Source organism: Anabrus simplex, chromosome 6, assembly GCF_040414725.1.
Source record: "Anabrus simplex isolate iqAnaSimp1 chromosome 6, ASM4041472v1, whole genome shotgun sequence".
NCBI lineage: Eukaryota > Metazoa > Arthropoda > Insecta > Orthoptera > Tettigoniidae > Anabrus > Anabrus simplex.
The window spans coordinates 217,035,194-217,056,802 of NC_090270.1; the positions used below are offsets into that span (position 1 = coordinate 217,035,194).

General features: G+C 39.0%; 2 protein-coding genes across 2 annotated transcripts in view; one reads left to right on the forward strand and one right to left on the reverse strand.

The window, feature by feature from the left end:
- Hasp (Hig-anchoring scaffold protein) overlaps positions 1-21,609 on the forward strand; it is a 1,448,565-nt gene that overhangs the window by 988,706 nt on the left and 438,250 nt on the right. The gene's annotated exons all lie outside the window — the stretch shown is intronic.
- The window catches only part of LOC136876342 (dopaminechrome tautomerase), a 38,930-nt gene continuing 20,839 nt past the window's right edge, over positions 3,519-21,609 (reverse strand). Inside the window, exons 4-5 of the mRNA XM_067150197.2 lie at positions 18,911-19,182; positions 3,519-4,198 (exon numbers count right to left, since the gene is read on the reverse strand). Of these exons, the coding sequence (XP_067006298.2) occupies positions 3,601-4,198; positions 18,911-19,182 (870 nt within the window). The 3' untranslated portion in view covers positions 3,519-3,600. The remainder of the gene's footprint in view (positions 4,199-18,910; positions 19,183-21,609) is intronic.

Below are 21,609 nucleotides of genomic sequence, written 5' to 3' on the forward strand. Positions count from 1 at the left end.
AATTAATAGTTACACTACTAAACATTAACTGAAAGAAAAAAATGGCAATACAATGAACTAACCAAACAATACAAAGTTGTTAATACAATAAAAATACGCAGTTAGTGCGTTAATAGTTATTTTACAGTGGTGCTTAACACAAAGTAACACATTCAGTTATACAGTTAAATTATACAGTCTTAGTCTAAAAACGAGTACGAAATAAACATGGCACATTATGCAAAATAATATTCTAAAAAGATAAATTCGGTTACATTCTGTATAAATATGCATAGAAGAATGGGTACTTAATTCTTCTTCTTCTTCTTCTCCTCCTCCTTCTTTTTCCACTTCTTCTTCAAATCCATTAATAGACGTCAGTGAGATGATGCTTGTTGATGTTTTTGTTATTGTTTGACGGACTTTCGACAGTAAGTAACCCTGGCCATTGATCTATATATTGTAGCCACGATAGTCTTCTTCACCCTCTTCCTGTTTTGGCTTCGACTGTAATCAGCCGTAGAAGGCAACACGTATTTGGAATTCGTCAAGATATGTCGCAGGTATGCAGTCTTTCTTTCTAGCAGTTCTCGAACTTTATGTATTTCAGGCCTTCTTCATTGCCTACTTTGTTGTCCACGGTATATTACCTCAAGCACCGTATCGTAAGTATGCACATTTCAGAGGCCTAGATCTTTTTCGTACCAGGCGAGTTGGCCGTGCGGTTAGGGGCGCACAGCTGAGAACTTGCATCCGAGAGATAGTAGGTTCGAACTCCACTGTCGGCAGCAGCCCTGAATATGGTTTCTCGTGTTTTCCCCATTTTCACACCAGAGGAAAAGCTGGGGATGTACCTTAATTAAGGCCACGGCCGCATCCCTCCCACTCCTAGGCCTTTCATATCCCATCGTCGCCATAAGACCTATCTGTGCGACGTAAAGCAAATTTTAAAAAAATATCTTCATTGTAGCCATTTTTAGTGTCCATCCCTCACACTATACCGAAATATAGACCAGATGTAATAATTGAGAAATCTTACACTAAGACTGACGTCTCAATCTGTAAATGTTTGGACTTCCTTGAATTTCAGCACACTGTGGGTATTCTCTGTGCGCATTTTATCTTCATATCTGTTGTCCACTCGTCATAAACCCATGAGGTACTAGTCGTTCTCCCCAGTTGTATCCCCCGACCCACAGTCTGAGCTCCAGGACACTACCCTTGCGGCGGTAGAGGTGGGATCCCTCGCTGAGTCCGAGGGAAAAACCAACCCTGGAGTGTAAACAGTTTAAGAAAGAAAGAAAGAAAAATTCCCAACACTATCACCATTTCTTTCGTTACCATGACAACTGAGAAATATTCCCAACTCGGCGAAGCTGTACTGGTAATAAAAACAGAGAGAGATAAAACTTACTCACACTTGCTGTTGGTGAACAATTGAGAGAAGTACCTTAGCTGCTGCTTTTCCTCCCAGTTGGCCGACGTTCGAAACCCGGTCGATTCTGGATTGACTGAAAAATCAAATGGCGACAGAAAGGGCATATGGCCTTAAACCCCTGATCAAAACCAAAATGAGCCTGGATGCGTCAAAGAAATCAAAGAGACCAGAGAAATGTTTCTCTAACATTAAGCAGTGATTGGCTAATTTGTCCAACAAAATGTCGAGAAATACTGGCTTCTGACCTAATGGCACAGATACTACGTCTTCAACTCGAAAATTGGGGTCCTCTTGGGACTTGAAACCTTTACTAGGCCTTTAGGTAGCCTATGTCATTTGCCTGAACCGCCGATATCGCCGCTTTCATTAACGATCACACGGTCTTGCAACTTATGAAAACTATCACCAACACCGGTCCGCATCTGTGCTGTAGTGGTTAATGTGATTAGCTGCCACCCCCGGAGGCCCGGGTTCGATTCCCGGCTCTGCCACGAAATTTGAAAAGTGGTACGAGAGCTGGAACGGGGTCCACTCAGCCTTGGAAGGTCAACTGAGTAGAGGGGGTTTCGATTCCCTCCTCAGCCATCCTGGAAGTGGTTTTCCGTGGTTTCCCACTTCTCCTCCAGGCAAATGCCGGGATGGTACCTAACTTAAGGCCACGGCCTATTCATTCCCTCTTCCTTGTCTATCCCTTCCAATCATCCCGTCCCCCGACAAGGCCCCTGTTCAGCATAGCAGGTGAGAACGCCTGGGCGAGGTACTAGTAATTCTTCCCAGTTGTATCCCCCGATCCACAGTATGAAGCTCCAGGACACTGTCCTTGAGGCGGTAGAGGTGGGATCCCTCGCTGAGTCTGAGGGAAAAACCAACCCTGGAGTGTAAACAGTTTAAGAAAGAAAGATCACCAACACCATCACCATTTAGATCGTTACCATGACGACTGAGAAATATTCCCAACTCGGCGAAGCTGTACTGGTAATAAAAAATTGTATTTCTAATTATTACAGATTTTATGGTAAAAATCGCCAATGTCCGTAGCCGTGTTGAAACACCGGATCCCGTGAGATCTCCGAAGTTAAACAACATTGGGCAAGTCAAGATTTGGATGGGTTGCCACGCGCTGTTGGTGGGGTTAAGGGAATGGAGGAGCGGAAAGGAAATGGCCACCCTACTGCACGTAAACTCCGACTCAGGCACACCTCTGCGGAGGTTCGGACCTGCCTTCGGGCAGAATACACCCTTACCTTACCTTCTGGTAAAAATCTGTAAAAATAATAATTTATGTAGAATTTTCTAGAGTTTTTATGTAAAATGTTCGTATAGAACTAATATTTTTGGAGACTTTTAAAGTTTCTGAAAACTATAATGATAAGGAATATATTCATTATTATTCTTCATTCCGAACGAGTTGGCTGTGCGGTTAGGGCCGTGCAGTTGTCAGCTTGCATTCGGGAAATATCGGTTCGAATCCCACTGTCGGCAGCACAGAAGATGGCTTTCCGTAGTTTCCCATTTTTACACCAGCCAAATTCTGGAGCTGCACCTTAACAGAACAATGGGTAACAGAAAATTTATAGAATTAAATTATTGTACAATAAATATGAAGGAAAATGTTACCGTGAGCAACAGGCACAAGTCAAGAGAGATTCACAGCAATTCCAATCTTGAATAATATCCCTTTATTCCACAATAACCAGCGAGCAGATCAGTTGCCCATTGGAGACCTCCTGCTCATATCAGGTACTACTTGCATTTGGAACTTATATACGAGCTTTTTAACGTAAATAAGTCTTATGGCTAGTGGCCGTGTGAAACTAGCAGCCGTTGATGGATGGCCATGATCGAGAGACATGTTTATAATCATTTGATTTTCGCAAAAGGGAAAGTGGTTTCTTTTTATAATTGCATCCTTCAACTGAACTTCGGAAACTTCCATGACTGTTCATTGCCCATTCTTTAACCTTAACTGGCCCATAGGAAAAGCAAATATCTGCTTTGTGTCACAATAGTCTGATACATGCTTAAGTTAGGTGTGGGGAAAACAGGTCGGGTAAAAAGGAAGTCTGGAATTCGGACACTTGTAATGATCTGACAAATGGAGTAATTATGCTAGAATTTTATTTTAACGACGTGAAGATGTTACATAACGTCAGCTATCACATTGATATAAATGCAATGTTCACTTAATACCACCACCACCAACCTGACGACTCGCATCCACCTTTTCTTGCCAGAGCCTCCGTTGAACCTCTCAAAATGTGGAAGTTGTATTCGCGTCTGTTTAAAGTTTCAGTAGCAATCTTCTGAAACCGACTAGAGATAGCCCATAATTCCTCTCCATTAGGACCACGGATCACTTTCATTCCACTAATGAACTGAAGGAACGGGTCGCTCTTCACAACCTGCCGCTGACTGAAGGGCGTGTTCCAGTTCCAACAATCGACAGCATTCTCCGTTAAGTTACTAGAGAAGAGGATCCCTCTACTGTCCATGGCTTCTGCAGCCGACTGGGCTCTACGAGTACCGAAGCAATTACGAACCTGGTTATCTATTGAAAGGGGTCCACCAGACTGACTCCTCGCATTCTTCAGAACCGATGTACGCACTGAAGACTCACAGTTGCTAGCCAGGCTGTGGAAGAACAACGTGCGGCCACCAGAACTCATGGGGCTGAGTGTCAAAGCAAACAGCCCATCCTGTATTTGGAACTGGGAGCCGGCGATACTAAAATTTTCATAATTAGTGTTGGGGTAGAAAGCTCTGCTGTTCACCACCCAAGACCTGCAATAGACATGTATCGAGTTGTTAGAATATAGAAATTCGTTTAACTATTAAGGAGCATGGGAAATGAATTGATAATTTATAAAATACATTCTGTGTATCGCCGTCCATGTACTACTTGCTGTATACTAGAATAGAAGAGAATACTCCCATCCCCTCATTCGGTATCGCCTGAAACTAGAGCCAGATAACTTAGTATTCATATATTGCGATTCATGTATTCGATACATTATTATTAAAACTTTCTTCCTTCAGTTATTTGACTATTACTACATAAAATATTAACGTAATAACTGATTTTCATTCCACAAATTCGAATCAATAATTACTGAGATACATTTTCTACATAAACTACATTTCAAAGGAAGGGGTCATAGTGTAACCAAGCGAAGTAATTGCTAATTAAGAATTATTACTTGACCCATAAAAGAGAATTGTTTAATTATTCACAAAATTAGATAATTCGAACAAGTGTTTCTGCTGTTGACCTTGGTGCTTCGCTCCAGCTCGAAATTCACAATAATCATCACTTATTTACTTTATTTCCACTTTGTATTTGTCCTAGATTTAGCTTTGCTGTACATTAATATTTATAATAATAATATTATTGGATTTACGTCCCACTAGCTACTTTTACTGCTTCCGGAGACGCCGAGGTGCCGGAATTTAGTTTTACAGGAGTTATTTTTACGTACCAGTAAATCTACCAACACGAAGCTGACATATTTGAGCACCCTCAATTACCACCGGACTGAGCCAGGATCGAACCTGGCAAGTTGCGGTCTGATGGCCAGTTCCTCAACCACCTGAGCCACTCAACCCGGCTATATTATTACTTGTGAATGCATGTTCTATAGCTGCACGAGGTGTACTAAAAATTCCGTCCAGTAATCACACGTAAGGGACGTAATGTTTTAGACAATGTCTGCTGCCAAAATATCCCTTAAAATGGCCCCACACGATATAACTCGCAATTATGTTGCGAAATCATCAGTGTCTGGGAATCATGAAGTTATTTCTCAATATCCTTCTAAATTTGGAGGTCAAATTGCTCCGCAAATAAATACTTCCTTCACTTCTATGGCCATTCGAAAAAAATTAAAAAGAAAGCAGAGCTGAGCACTAGCAGAAGTTAAAATCTCGCAAACTATTAGTGATAGCCAGCGCATTCGAACGCAGATGGACATGTGTTACGCAGTAACGGGTTCAACACAAAAACTAGGCATGTTCCATTTAATAATGAACCGTAACTCTACTCTGAGCGAAAAATCGTTTGCTCATCTCCAAACGTAGATAATTTCTTACCATGACATTTCTTCTAAGCAAGATATTCACAGAAAGGTCTTAACATTTATCTTTCATAGAGCTTAAAACTTTTACTCAAGTTTCTTATATATGCTTCCCCATAAGGTACATCAGGATTTTCCGGCCAAGTGGTAGTGTCCAAAACTGTTGCCAACTTCTGATGTTAAAAGGCGGTTCCACATACGCATGCCCAGGCACTCGTAGAACTTTACAGCATCAATATGTTTCCCTTTATTGCATGCACCTTTTTCCGAAATTCACGCTTTAAAACATTAACAGTGCTTCTATTTCCAAGCCTTCAGGGTATTAGGGGCCATGAATTGTCTTTCTTTCGGAATACACCTTAATTTCCCGGCATATCTTCTCATGAGCCGAATATATTGTATTGTCACGAACTTGAAAGTCAACACTATGTTTTCGAAAAATTGATGAATCCACATATCCCAATGCAATGCGTATATACTTGAAGAGTTGCAACATAGCCACTTACTAAACGAGCGTTTAAATTATTATGATGTTGATGATTATGATAATGATTGTTATTACAACTTGCCTAACATTTAGATCATCAGCTTTTGATGATAATATAAAATTCACCCACCGACTAATATGAACATGTACTCGATATGAGAACAAAATAATCAGTGTATCTGAATCGCACTCACTACCGTATTATTTTATAGAAAAGTTAAACATATTAAATTGTGTTAAAAATCCATAAGACATTGACTTAAAGTAGAATTAAAATACTCAAATGTAATATAAAATGTTAAAAAATAAAATCATTTCACAGCACTTACGTAGAGGATTAAGAACATAGCTAAAAGACTGAAAGATGAGAAGTCTACCTTATCTTAGAACAGTTATAAACATACTGTGAAAGGAAGGATATTTAAAAGATATCTATATATATAAAATAGCTTGTCCTGACTGACTGACTGACTGACTGACTGACTGACTGACTGACTGACTGACTGACTGACTGACTGACTGACTGACTGACTGACTGACTGACTGACTGACTGATTCATCATCGCTGAGCCAAAACTACTGGACATAATGAAATGAAATTTTGGGGATACATTCATATTAAGATGTAGGTGCTCGCTAAGAGAGGATATTTGGATATTCCGTTGCTGAGGGGGTGAAAAGGGGGGTGAAATTTTAAAATGAGTGTATCTATATCTCAAAACTTTAAAAGTTTACAAATCTAAAAATTGGTATTTAGAATCTTCTTTAAAAATAAGGAAACCCGTATTTTTTTGTTTTCAGAAATTCCAGTTAGGAGGGGTGTAAAGGGGTGAAAAATGGGTTGAATGCCTTTAATGAGGATACTTATATCTCAGAAACTGAAGATATTACAGACCTGAAAATTGGTGTTTGGGATCTACTTTAAAAATAAAGAAACACGTATTTTTTTGTTTTTGGAAAATCCGATTAATGGGGGGGGTGAAAAGGGGGCGAATTTTTAAAATGTGTGTATCTGTATCTCAAAACTTTTAAAGTTTATAGATGTAAAAATTGGTATTTGGAATCTCCTTTAAAAATAAAGAAACACGTATTTTTTGTTTTCGGAAAATCCCAATAGGAAGGGTGGAAAAGGGTCAAAAATGGGTTGAATGCCTTTAATGACGCAACTTATATTTCAGATCCTGAAGATATTACAGACCTGTAAATTGCTGTTTGCGATCTCCTTTAAAAATAAACACGTATTTTTTGTTTTTGGAAAATCCCAATGGGAAGGGTGGAAAAGGGTGAAAGAGGGGTTGAATGCCTTTATTGAGGCTACTTATATTTCAGAACCTGAAGATATTACAGACCTGAAAATTGGTATTTGGGGTCTACTTTAAAAATGAAGACAGGTATTTTTCCGTTTTTGGAAAATCCAATGAATGTGGGGGTGAAAAGAGGGTTAATTTTTAAAATGAGTGCGTCTACATCCTAAAATTAAAAGTTCACAGATGTAAAAATTGGTATTTAGAATCTTCTTTAAAAATAAAGGAACATGTATTATTTTGTTTTCTGCAAATCCCAATAGGAGGGGTGTAAAAGGGTGAATAATGGGTTGAATGCCTTTAATGAGGATACATAAATCTCAGAAACTGAAGATATTACAGAACTGAAAATATGTGTATGGGATCTCCTTTAAAAATAAAGAAACACCTATTTTTTGTTTTTGGAAAATCCAATTAATGTCGGTTAAACAGGAGTGACAAATTGGGGTGAAATTTCGAAAGACTATATCTACAGAATATCTGAGAAACGTAAAATGTTAACAGACGTAAAAAGTGGGAATTTGAATTTCTTGTAAATGTAAAGAAAGATAGGTGATTTCTTTTTGAAAACTCCACTTAAGGGGAAATAAAAAGGGGTGAAATTTTAAAATGAGAATTTCTACAGAATATCACAAAAAACTTAACATGTTACAGAAGTGAAAAATGGTATGTTTATCTCTATTAAAAATAAAGAAACGTGTATTTTTTGTTTTCGGAAATACCACTTGGGTGGAGGGGGGAGGGGTAAAAGTGACTGAAAATGGTGTTGATTTCTTTTAATTAGGCTACTGATATCTCAAAAATGAAGATGTTACAGACGTGAAATTTGATATTTGGAATCTGCTTTAAAAGTAAAGAAACACATATTGTCGGAAAATCCAACGAAAGGGGGGGGGGTGAAAGTATTGAAAATATATTGACTTTATTGTATGAGAATACATACATCTAATAAAAACTAAGGTTGTTACAAACGTGAAAATTGGTATTTGGATCTCCTTTAAAAACAAAGAAAAACGCGTTTTGGGGGGAAACCATCTTGGGGGGGGGGGCGGGAGTGAAAAGGAGTTGAATTCCTTTCATGAGGACATATACATCAAAAACTGAAGAAGTTAGAGTCGTGATAATTGGTATTTAGAAAATCCTTTACTATTAAAGGAACAAGTATTTTTTGCCGGAAATTTCACTTGGTGGGGACGGGGGGGAGGAGTGTGAAAGGAAGTGAAAAAAGTGAATTATTTTTATGGGGATACTTATATCTCAAAACTGAAGTTTATAGACGTGAACATTGGTGTTTGGAATCTCTTTTATACATAAAGAAACCCTCCTTCTTTTAATTTATTTTGGGGGCGGGGTAAATAAACTTAAAGGCGGTGGGTGTAAAAGGTGGTGAGACCAATTCATTTTACTGTTCATGATGTACTTATAAGGAGCCTTCGTTGCTCAGGCGACGGCGCGCCGGCCTCTCACAACTGGGTTCCGTGGTTCAAATCCTGGTCACTCCATGATATACTCGTGCTGGACAAAACGGAGGCGGGACAGGTTTTTCTCCTGATACCCCGGTTTTCCCTGTCATCATTCATTCCAGCAACACTGTCCAATATTTCATTTCATTTATCATTCATCGATCAATGCCCCAGAGGAGTGCTTCGGCAGCCGGCACAGTTCCTATTGTCGCCGATAAGTGGGGCTTTATTCATTCCATTCCTGACCCTGTAGATTTTCGATGTACTTATTCTGATCATAAACCGATCATTTTTAATCTTTCCTGGGTTCGTTTTCAACAGCCATCTTTTCCTTCGGAGAACGTTCTTAGATTACAGTAGATTCTCCTGGCATATAAATAAAAATTTAAACACGTTTGAAATAAACGATAGGAATGCGATTGACCGTCAAATTGTTCACCTCTATAATAAGGTCAATAATGCACGGAAGCATGTCATTCGTATCGCCAGAAATCCCGCACACTTGCCTACGCGCGACAATGGTGCTGGTCACATTGTCAACAATGACAATGGCAGCAGATCTAATTTACCGCCAAGTAACGGCCTTGCATCTTGCTGTGGGATCCAGAACATCTAATAAAAATTGTAATAATAATAATAATAATAATAATAATAATACTCTGGACCGTCGTCAAATGTACGGACCGCGCTGGAAACGGGTCCTGGACGGGTAATGACTAAGAATGCAGTCCGGCCACGGGTTCAATACCGCCAAGGCACCCATGACGACACCACGCCGGATCTCCTTCAGGATTTGATCCATATTAAAAATGCTTATAGGAAAAGATGGCAAAGATTTAGGGACCCAACTGACCGGGTGGAATACCTGGACCTAGCCCGGGAAGTACGAAATCGATTGCTGAAAAGAAAGATTGAAAAATGGGAGGAAACTTGCCGTAATCAATTAGAAAACGAGTCAGATCGCGAATTTTGGCGGATTCTCTCAGAAAACGAGTCAGATCGCGAATTTCGGCGGATTATATATAAAACGTTAAGCATTCAATTATAAATTTCAGTATAATACCGTAGCGAAGCACGGGTATCTTGCTAGTCTGGTATAAAGTTAAAATCGATACGATATACCAACAGGCTTATCAATATTCCTCATAAAGTGATGAAGATTTCTTCCAACGGCTTGGCATCTGAATGATGGACAAGGTACTAAGCAGCTTTTTAGACAACGGCGGGGATGGGCTAGACTCTCGAAGTCGCCAAGAAGTGTCTTTCATACCTTCTCTTCAAAAATCAAAATCACAATCTCTTTATTTGCAAATGAGGTGTCTACCTCGGTGGCAAATGGTACACTAAAATACATTATTGTCAAGCACTAAATATTAAATTAACAAGAGAAGAAAATTTTCCTATAATACAATATTATACAATTTACGCTAACAATGTTTTCTATTAAACACACAGCTCATCCTTAATAAATTGATATTGTTTACAAAATTCTACTTATAATATCTCCTGTACTACTTGCAAATATAGTCAACTTCAAATGATACTATACAACTGGTATAAGATTAATATTTACATTGCATTTATTTATTTACTTTTTTTTTACCCGTTCTGGATCCTAAGTAGCATAACGACCTGCTGCGTCTTAACCAGAGCCCCTTTTGCCACCACTTTTCAGAGTTCCTGAAGGGCCTTCACAGCTACCGTAGCGGTCCCAGGGCCCTCGAAGTCCCCACTGTACTTCACCCCTACAGGCAGTCCCCTACTTGGGCTGTCCAAACTCCTTAGACCACGGGATGGAATTAATTTATTCACACTTATTTTTTTATTTACAATAACCTGCACTGGTCGAATGCCCTCTAACACTTCATTTATTTTCTCTGTTGCCGTTTATTCTCTTCTTGAATATCTGTACAGATTTTGGAAAAGGATCAAACACTACCCCTGGTAAACTGTTCCACTCCTTCACACCCTTCCCAATGAATGAAAATTTACCCCAATCGCTTCTGCTAAAATTCCTTCTAATTTTATATTTGTGGTCAGTTCTGCCGATATAATTATTTTCCAACTGAAGCCTCTCACGGATATCTCCCCATGCTTCTTCTCCTGTATAGGCTCTATATAATCCTATAAGTCTAGTTTTCTCCCTTCTCTTACTTAAAGTTTCCCACCCAAGTTCCTTTAACATTTCTAATACACTACTCTTTCTCCTGAAATCCCCTGTTACAAATCTTGCTGCTTTCCTCCGCACACTATCTATTTCTTTTATTAGGTATTCTTGGTGAGGATCCCAAACACTGTTTGCATATTCCAATAATGGACGAACCATACTCAAGTAACTTTTTTCTTTTAATTCTTTGTTGCATCCTTTAAGTAGCCTCATTTTGACATGTAACGATCTGTATGCTTTCCCAACAATGTCATCAATATGACCCTTCCAGTGCAAATTACTTTCAAATCTCACACCTAAGTATTTGCACTTGCCATCTTTTGGGATAACTACCTCATCCAAAGTATATTCAAATTCAGTTTTAAAGCTCCTGTTTGTAAAAGTTGTAACAGTTGATTTGCCTCCATTAACCTTCATATTATTTTCTTCAACCCATTGTTGGATACTTTCAAGGTCCCTTTGTAATTCTGAACAATCCTCAATGTTGTTTATTTCCCTATAAACAATTATGTCATCTGCATACAATCTTATTTTTGATGTTATATTGTTCCCTAAATCATTTGCGTATATTAAGAAAAGTAACGGACCGATTATACTACCCTGTGCAATTCCCTTCCAAACTTTCTCTTCCTGAGATACATTATTTCCTACTTTGACTTTCTGAACCCTTAAATTTAGAAATGTTTTTATCCAACGTGTAACCCTTACGTCCAATCCTATTCCCTCCAATTTCTTTAATAATATTCCATGTTCCACTCTATCAAAGGCTTTGGAAAGATCTATGGCTATGCAATCTAACTGACCTCCTGAATCCAATTGATCTGATATGTCCTGCTGAAATCCCACCAGTTGTTCCTCACAAGAAAATTTCTTTCTAAATCCATACTGGCTCCTCATGAACCAATTTTTATCATCACATATCCCTCTGATGTACTTTGATATTAAACTCTCCAGTATTTTACAAACTATACTGGTCAGGCTGATTGGTCTGTAGTTCTCTGATTTCCTTTTATCACCCTTTCCTTTATAAATTGGTATTATTATAGATTCCTTCCATTCCTTTGGTATTATACTATTATTTATGACATAGTCAAAGAGAAATTTTAAATAAGGCACTATATACCACCCCATTGTCTTTAATACCTCCCCAGTAATTTGATCACTTCCTGCTGCTTTTCCTTGCTGAAGCAGTTGGATTTCTCTGAAAATATCTTCATTTGTGAATGAGAAGCTTCTTGTTTCCCTCTGTCTCTCTCCCTCTCTATCTTCTGTTTCAGTTTCCAACTCTTGACAATCATCTACTGAATCTCTAAATTCCCTACTAAATAGGTTTGCTTTCTCAGTATCTGTTAAATAGTGTTCACCCCCTTCCCCCACCATTGTAGGAATTTGGATTCCTTTTCCTTTTTGATTCCTGATATATGAATACAGCTTTTTTCCATTTCCCTTTGTGGTCATTACCCTCTTGAAGTATGCCATTCATATAATTCTCTTTTGCTTCCTTTTTCACTCTATTCAGTTCCCTCATTAGCTGTTTTCTAGTTTCTCTACTCTCCCTACCCTCTTTGATTTTCCTGTTTACTATTCTACATTTTCTTTTTAATTTTCTTATTTCCCTTGTATAAAAACAGGGTCTGAGGTCATTTTACTCTTCTTAACAGGTACAAATCTCTTCTCTCCTTCCCAAATGATTCCTTTAAATTTAGCCCAAAGTGTACCCACGTTACTCCCTTCACTTATCCAACAACTGAATTGTGATTTAAGGTAAGTCCCAAATTCATCAACATTAGTTTTTCTGTACAATTTCTTGTGTTGTGTAACCCTCTAATTATGCCTTTTTGGTACGAGTCCTACATCCATTATTACAGCCTTATGGTCTCCTATTCCTTCAATTACCTCACTTTTATCAACAGTTTCCCATGGTTTAACCAAGAATACATCTAGTAAGTTATTGAGACGAGTCGGTTCTTGTACTACTTATGTAAATCCTCCCTCCCAAATTAACTTATTTGCCAGTTTCTGTTCATGATCTTCACTTGCAGCTCCATTCCATTCAACTTCAGGCAAATTTAGATCTCCCCCAATTATTACCATATCATTATTATTGTTTTTATGAGTATAATTTATTATTTTCTCAAAGATTTCCATGTCTCTTTCCTCTCTTCCAGGCCTGTATGTTCCTATAATTCCCACCTCCTTCATATTATCATAAACTAATTTTATCCCTAATATTTCATCCCTTTCATCGGTAAACCATTCATGTGAACAGTAAATTTCCTTCACCAGAATAAATACCCCTCCTCCCTTTTTATCTCCTCGGTCTCTACGATAGACTGTGTACCCTTCTGGAAATACTTCTCTATTACCCACCCTTTCTTTCAACCACGATTCCACTCCTATCACCACATCAGTCTCATAAGATTCCATCAATGTACCGAATTTTAATTGTTTATTTACTACACTTGGACAGTTTACCAAGAGCAATCTCAGACCCCCTTCCTCCCTAAAACTTGACTGTTGCAATTGGGTAACTTGAAATTCCTTACTATCCTGAGTTTCTTTTTCTAGTTCACTGAGCCAGCTTGAAGTACAGCTGGCTCTTTCTACTAGTTTTCCTGGTCAGTATTATAACTCAAGGGAGTTGCCTGTTTTACAGTACATATCTTAAGATTAATAAAATCTAGAACAATATTTGCTATCTTTCGTTTACCTGAATTGTTTAGATGGAGGCCATGTTTTGTATAACAGTATCTCTCAAAACTGCTGCATTCAATAACCTAAGTATTCCGAAATTGTTTACAAATTTTAACAATATCTGTATTGACCTTGTCCACTTCAATGTTCACACACGAGTCTCTACTCAAATCATGCCTGTGGGGCACGTTCACTACAAAGACGTTAGTGTGGGTCAGCTTCCCTAGTGTATGTTTAAGTTGTGATCTTACATTCTTGGCGTCGTCGTGAGCTCTTCTTGTCGTTCTCGATTTATTGGAGAAAGGGGTGGATAGCCCTCATCTCCTCCTTTCCAGTGAGACATTAATACATGCCTCAGTGCAGGAATCTTCTCCGCTAGACGACAGCTGCTGCAATTGTACGAATCTAAGCGATCAACGACGTATATTCGACCGAGAGTTCAAAATAAAATCAAGTTGGGTAACAAGTCACTCCTGCTTAATGTATAATTTGCGTTATTGGACGCTGATCATGGGAACGTCTGCTCCAAGAATGTATAAATGAGACTGTAGAGTATTCTGCGAAAATAACGATATGAGTTATTATTTCAGGAAAGGGAATGGACCGACTTCCCTTCACTTACACTCCAGTAATTTCACAAGTATTCTGTTAAATCATTCCCAGTTACTTTTTGCAATTTCATTTGCAATAATATCGTTGCTCTACCAGTTCCTAGTTCTTGATGTTTTCAATATCTTTGCATCTGTCTGTTGACACGGCACAGTAAAATATAGCTTCGTCCAAAGGCTCATTCATACTTATAGCTGTGACAGAATGGAAGCAGGTGAGGTATGGATAGTGTCAAGTACTGTAATGACATTCGGAGCACTACCAGTAAACCTGGATGTTATGAAGGGTGCATATCATAGGCCCAGTCGTGCCGCAACAGCAAATTCTGGCCTTATGAATAAACTAGCTCACCTATACTGTGAGGTAGCATTGGGGATATGGTGGGTTCGAATCTCGCGTCTGCAGCCCTGAAGATGGTTTTCCCCGTGGTTACCAACTAGGCAGATTCTGAGCTCTACCTGAATTAAGGCCGCCGCCACAGCCTTCCCAGTCCTAGCCCTTTTCCATTCTTGCGTCACCGAAATTCTTCGATGTGTTAGTGTAACGTTAAGCCACTAGTAATAACAAGTACCTCACTCCTCATAATGCCTTGTATGTCTCATTATGGTGAAATCATTTGTTTTTTGGCGGTTTCCCTGTAACCATGGAAACGTCGGTGATGCTATTAGAGGATCCAACCCGCTTTTGGACTGAAGAATTGACAGACAACGTCATTTCAAGTGGAATTTAATGAAATATAATAAGGCCTTCCAATATATGTTGGCATAGGTCTAGTGGAGGCACTCCACTTACTCTGCTCGCTGTACACGGAGGGTCGGTGGCAGGTGTTGCTCTTTTATTTTTAGTTCACGGGATTGCCGATAGGAGCGTCTTTACGATCTGCCAGCGATCTGCGAGCGATCTGCGAACTGTCACCAACTGTTAAGGAAATGTCCATAAGTTACAACCACTAAATTCAACTTTTTTCTTGCTGTGCGGGCAGTATGCGCCGCGGCGATAGTCAAGAGCCTCTCGAAGGGAGGGAGCCATTGTTCTTATGTCAGAGCTCGGCCTGGATTTGCAAAGACAGGTTACAGCTACTAAATTACATTTTATCTTGCCGTTTTTCTTGCTGTGTTTTTCTTTTCCGCGGGTTGGTAACGGAAGCAGCGATTTAGGAATTCTGGGAATGAAGTCATGTCGGCCAATGGCCGTGTTCGAACCTGGCCGGCTAATGGACAATGGCGCGTGAAATTTGTCATTAGGTTATAAAAGTAAATGTGCCCTTTTGGGCGGGCGTGGTGGATCCCTGGCATTCATAATGAGCACATCTCTCTTCTACGTATATTAAGTTTGTACTAATATGTTTTCCGATATCTTACAAGAGTTCTATGAACTATTTTTCACTGGTGGACGATATTTTAGAAACATTCTATGGTTATTTGTGTCAGGTAATATCACTACCAGTGGCGTGCGGTGAACACATTCGTTACCCCAGCTGCAATTGTTTTTCAGTAGCAGCACTCTCTAAATTCAACATTACCATCTTATGAACTCACTTGATAACTAAGTGTAAATATAACAAGCAAACAGATCAAACAATAAATAAATAAATAAATAAATAAATAAATAAATAAATAAATAAATAAATAAATAAATAAATAAATAAATATCTTTTTAGGTATTAAAGAACTTATGAAATTATAATTCACACGAATGATTTATGTAAGAGAGTTTGGTTCACCTTGAAGAATTCCTCCGAGATGATACGTTGCTATTCTGCCAACCATTTTGGCCACTAAAGTAAAAAAGAAGCGAACAGTTCTTTCCAAAAATGATTCTTTCTGTCGAATGTCTTCCAGTAACGCTGCTTCAGTGGGAAACAGTGCCATGCTTGATTTTTCTCCCGTTCTGTTCCTTGAGTAGGTTTTTATTCTTTTTAGAGCTTCTTTCTTTCTTTCTTTCTTTCTTTCTTTCTTTCTTTCTTTCTTAATCCGTTTACCCTCCAGGGTTGGCTTTTCCCTCGGACTCAGCGAGGGATCCTACCTCTACCGCCTCAAGGGCAGTGTCCTGGAGCGTGAGACATTGGGTCGGAGGATACAATTGGTGAGGAGGACCACTACCTCGCCCAGGAGGCCTCACCTACTATGCTGAACAGGGGCCTTGTAGGGGATGGGAAGATCGGAGGAGACAGACAAGGAAGAGGGAAGGAAGCGGCCGTGGCCTTAAGTTAGGTACCATTCCGGCATTTGCCTGGAGGAGAAGTGGGAAACCATGGAAAACCACTTTCAGGATGGCTGAGAAGAGAATCGAACCCCCCTCTACTCAGTTGACCTCCCGAGGCTGAGTGGACCCCGTTCCAGCCCTCGTACCACTGTTTCAAATTTCGTGGCAGAGCCGCGATAACCACTACACCACAGAGACGGACCCTTTTAAAGCTGATAAAAATATTTTCAACCACACACTCGCACATATTTCCAAATTGATATTCACGGCAGTGACGACACCATCATAACTTAATCTATAGCAGATTTTAAACAATGGACTTACAGTTTAACCCGGTGACGCTTCGTGATAGTGCAGTTATGGTTTTAACAAATATATTCTGGGACTATTTGTTTTTAACTTAAAAATCCTAACCTAAACTGAATCAGCAAACTTTAATTGGTATTTTAACGTCACCGAAGTTTTATAGTTTCACTCGCTTACTGAGTCTACGTGCATCAACGACAAACGAGGAAAAAACTTCACCTATAATCCAAGAGGAACACTACAAAAAATCACTATATACCACCATCACAGACAACCAAATACAAAATTCTTTTACTTCGCACTTAACTCTGTGTTCGTGCCGGGCAACCTAAATATTGTTCTGCGGCTATCGAAACACATACTCTACACATGTCGTCAATGAATTAATCGAAAAAACTTTATACATGCCGACATTCAAGACTAAAATATATTCTTCTGTGTTACAAGTGGTTTCATAAACTGGCTGTCTTTTTATTAGCAAGAGGATGTGCAAGGGGCTATACTGACAACATGTTGATATTTTTCTTGTAGCCTCTAGCGTGTGGCTCTGAATACTATGAGTGTCAAGTATTAAAACTAACATACCTTACCCAAGCTAGCAGGCTTGTCGCCATAAATTGCTTTCGGGGGAGGGTCTACAGCCGCACCACGCTCCCAGGTCAAGGAAGCTTCAAGTGCATGCCTCAACCAAGCGACTTAAATTTCACTGGGGTAGCTCTCTTTCGCGCCCGCAAGGCAACCCAGCTTCCTGGAGAAGCTGAACCGCGGTAGTGCGAGTGGATTGTCGAGAGAGCTGTTCTTGGCTTGGCTTAGATGTTCGCAGTTGTTTAAACTTTATATAAAGCGTTCTAAGGAATCATAAGAAAATGTAAATACAGAGGCGCAAATGGCTTTTCCGTAATCCCCCTCCCCTACTCTCCGAAAAAATTTGGAGTCAAATCCAAAGCACACTCATCCTTCTGGATAACGACCTCTTTGCCCTTCCCAACAACCAACAACAATCTATTCTAAAATATATCCTATTACAGAATACTTTTGCACATTACCAGTTAGTTCTGTCATAAAACATTCTTTGTAGCTTGTTTCCCACATAGCAGATGCGTTTGTGTGGGATTTTTCTTGTAGCATCTTGCCCCCTATGAGGACACTTTCACCTTATGAACAATAAGCGATTCCAGTGTAGATGTGATTATTTTAGGCCTGAAGTCCTTCTGTTTTTTCCTATTAACACTGAGAAATCTTTCTGTGGGAGAGTTACTGTCAGATACACTTAATACTGCAATAATACAAGATTACATTTTATAGTGAAGGATAGCATAATAGAGTTCCTTAACCCACAATGAATTTCACGACGCTCACGGATATCAAAAGGAAGTGACGATCGAATAAGTATCGTTGTCAACTCACAAGCATTGAAACGATGAGAGTCGAGTACTAATGCTCGAAAAGATTCATTTTTGCTTCTTTCCTTATTTTTTCCGTAGAAATTATATTTTTGTTATAGTGTCGCTTTTCCGTAATAACTTACCCTTTGACCGTAATGCCGTAATCGTGAGGGGGAAATCCGCAATAATTACGAATATTCCATAACAGTTGGCACCTCTGTTTTAAGTACAAAGTTATTTACCCCACTATGATTATGTCTTTCAGTCACAAAATCATTTGTACGATTTAGAAATATCTTACAGGAGTACTGAAATAAAGTCATACGAGAATGTATCCCATAATTTTAAATAAATGTGAAGGCTCGTATCAGAGAAACATCGAGCAAATGCTCCCACATTTATCATCATCATTATTAATATCATTATCATCAATGGTCTGAAATTACGGCTGTCGCCCATGTGGCAAAATCACTGTCAATTGTTTACCTAGAAGTTGGAAATTTATCGAACATCTCCCTCGGTAAATTATTCCAAACACTGTCACCTCTTCGTATAAAGAAATATTTGCCTCAATGTTTCCAGTTTAATTCCAAGTTATTCTTCATATTATTATCCTACATTCAAAAAGTCCATTCAAGTTTACACATCGACTAACTTAATACCACACCATATCTCCACTGACAGCTCGGAACATACGTCTTAGTCAAACAGCTCGTCTCCTTACTCCCATACCAAGTTTTGCAACATTTTCGTAACACCTGGAGTTCAAACAGAAGTAGAGTAAAACTAATTAATACTCTTACCTATCGCTCTCCATGTGATAGACAATCAACTTATATGCGACAACATCAGCCACGTAAGCGTAGGTGTCGCTGCACATTTCACTTGCTTCAACTTCGATAGTTATAGGTAATGAGTCTTGTTGCAGAACATTTTGTGGGAAGATATATCTCTTGATGAGAACATCTCTGTTGAGATCAAACACCAACAGTCTAGCTGGACATGCCTGGATGTATGAGCCAAACACATCCACGACACCGGAATCGAGAGCCCACAGTCTGTTGCAATGATCAATCTGCAACAAAGATATTTACAAACTTTGTGTTACCGTAATTATATACAGAGTGAGTCTCTCCTCTACGACAGAAACAAGGAGGATATTTGGGATTTGACAAGAAAGCCAAGAAGTATAGTCCTGTTCACTATCGTTTTTATATTACAATTGTATGCTGCTAAGAAAGCAATTGCGAATCCTGGCCTACATCTGATGATAGTACCATTCATAATATATGCAATTCAAGCGTTAGTGTGAGAAGCAGGTGTGTACGAGACCTTTCATGCTGCAATCTGCGGGCAGACTGTTCATGAGTGCGCTCGCGAAATAGGGTCTACGCTCGGCGGGGTGATGAACAAGGTCGAGCAGCATGGCGGTAGTACGTGGAGTAGACTTGTTTCGCATGCTAGAGGCATCCCAAAACGATGCCCGTTCTCTTTCAACTTCGATAAAATGTAATTAACGAACAGTAGTAGTGAGAAGTATGATTAAAAATAATAAAATATGAATAAAATAAAACTCTTAATCCGCATGACTCACGGAAACTTTCCGGGTTGTAAATAGTACTGTTTTCCCATCCGCTTGTACAAAATAAATTACTCGTATCACATGTGGAGACCTTACAGTTTAAAATATTAAGAATAAAATATTATACACATGAAATAATAACAGTATGAATAATGACAATAATTGTATCTCGTTTTGTGAATACAGTGCGACGGTGTGATATATGTACTATCACAAGTGTACTGGGCCATTGTTGGGTTCCTATACCCCTTGCTTCTCTTCCAGGACGTGTACATAAAGCTGCGTACTGGTACATCTGCTTCAGGCCTTACCTAACCTTCTGAAAACTACTAAATAGGTAGGAACTGCACCTAGGTTTAGCCATAGAGGAGAGGCTCAACGTATTAAATTTTCTATATTCAGAAATATAAATCCGTATATATAGAGGTAGGAATAAATAGGGACACAAAATAACATAAACACAATGACAGGTGAGTGTGGAAAAATTGGATGACAGAAACAGGAGGCGAGAAATTCATGAAACTCACGAAACGAGAAGAACCACCTCATATTCACATAATGCTATCTTCACACCGACATAAAGCAGGTGTAGAAACTAATCTCATTAAATTCCTGCAAATTTATGGAAAATGTGCGGACAAGAAGGATACGATTGGCTCCAAGGGTTGTTGAGTAAGCCGCTTACAGGTTCCCTCCTCCTCAATTATTCCCTGAGAGCTCATTGTACCACTTTTTATGAACAGAGGAAATTCCAGAGAACGTGAAAATTATAGCGGAAAATATTAATAACCACATATATTAAAGATCCAGGAACGCGTACTGACGAACTGGATTCAAGATCTCGTGGTAAACCATGTTTACCAGTCAACAAACTTACTTACTACTAACTATTTTCACTGGATCGGTCGAAATTGGCTAAGAAATTCGCCAGGAGCTGAATCAAGGCCTCTTAGATTTATAAACAGAGTAAAAGAGGTACGGCCCAAAAATAATAACAAAATAATAACAAAATAACGCATATCTAGGGTTAATTAACTGAAATACATTTATTAATATAAGCAGGGAAGAAATCAGTCTAAGACTGGCATAAAAGAAATAAATAGGGATATGGGAAGTCAGTTACTCACATACATGATGTACAACAACGGTCCATCGAAAGAAAGTGTTACACAATCTCATATTTCTTTAGTATACTTCTAGAAAGCACGGTAGAGGAATCTGTTTGGTAACATAACATTTCTCTCACCACACAGTGAGCACAGCGCTTAAAATCGGATCCCAAAGTATTTCTTTCTCGAAATAAGTAAAATCATCCTCCTGAGGTGCATCATCAGAAACTATTCTCTCACTTTTTCTTATAAAAATCCCCACTGAGATTAAATCCCCAATAAAATCAAACATGCCAGCGAAATCAAGACCGGCTGAAAAGAAAAATCATGGAACACGAAAGAGTAAAGAAAAGGGTTGCCATAGTAACAAGAAATAAATAAAAACGCGGCCGAAAGGCGTAAAAATGAGGTTAAAATCCAAAACAAACAGATAAATCGGTCAGAAATGAAAGTAAGACAAAATAGGAACAATGATAATAATAAATAATAGCTATGTACTGAAAAGTAGCATAGGCCCGGTAATCACACCACATTCACCCACACACATAGAGACCGCCATATGAAATATAAAGTACAAGAGTACCACGACACACAACGACAAGAATCGTGCAGCATAAAATGCTTCTTTCAACGGTTCATGAGTTCGATCTGAAAGCACAGATCAGAAAGCTGGATTACCGAAAAAGTGGCATGGCATACCCAGTCCAAACGCACAACGTGAACAACTTACTCGCTCCATAACACGCATTCAAATCGTGCAGAAAGACGAACATGAATCATACAGTATCAGCGACAAAACACAATGTATAGC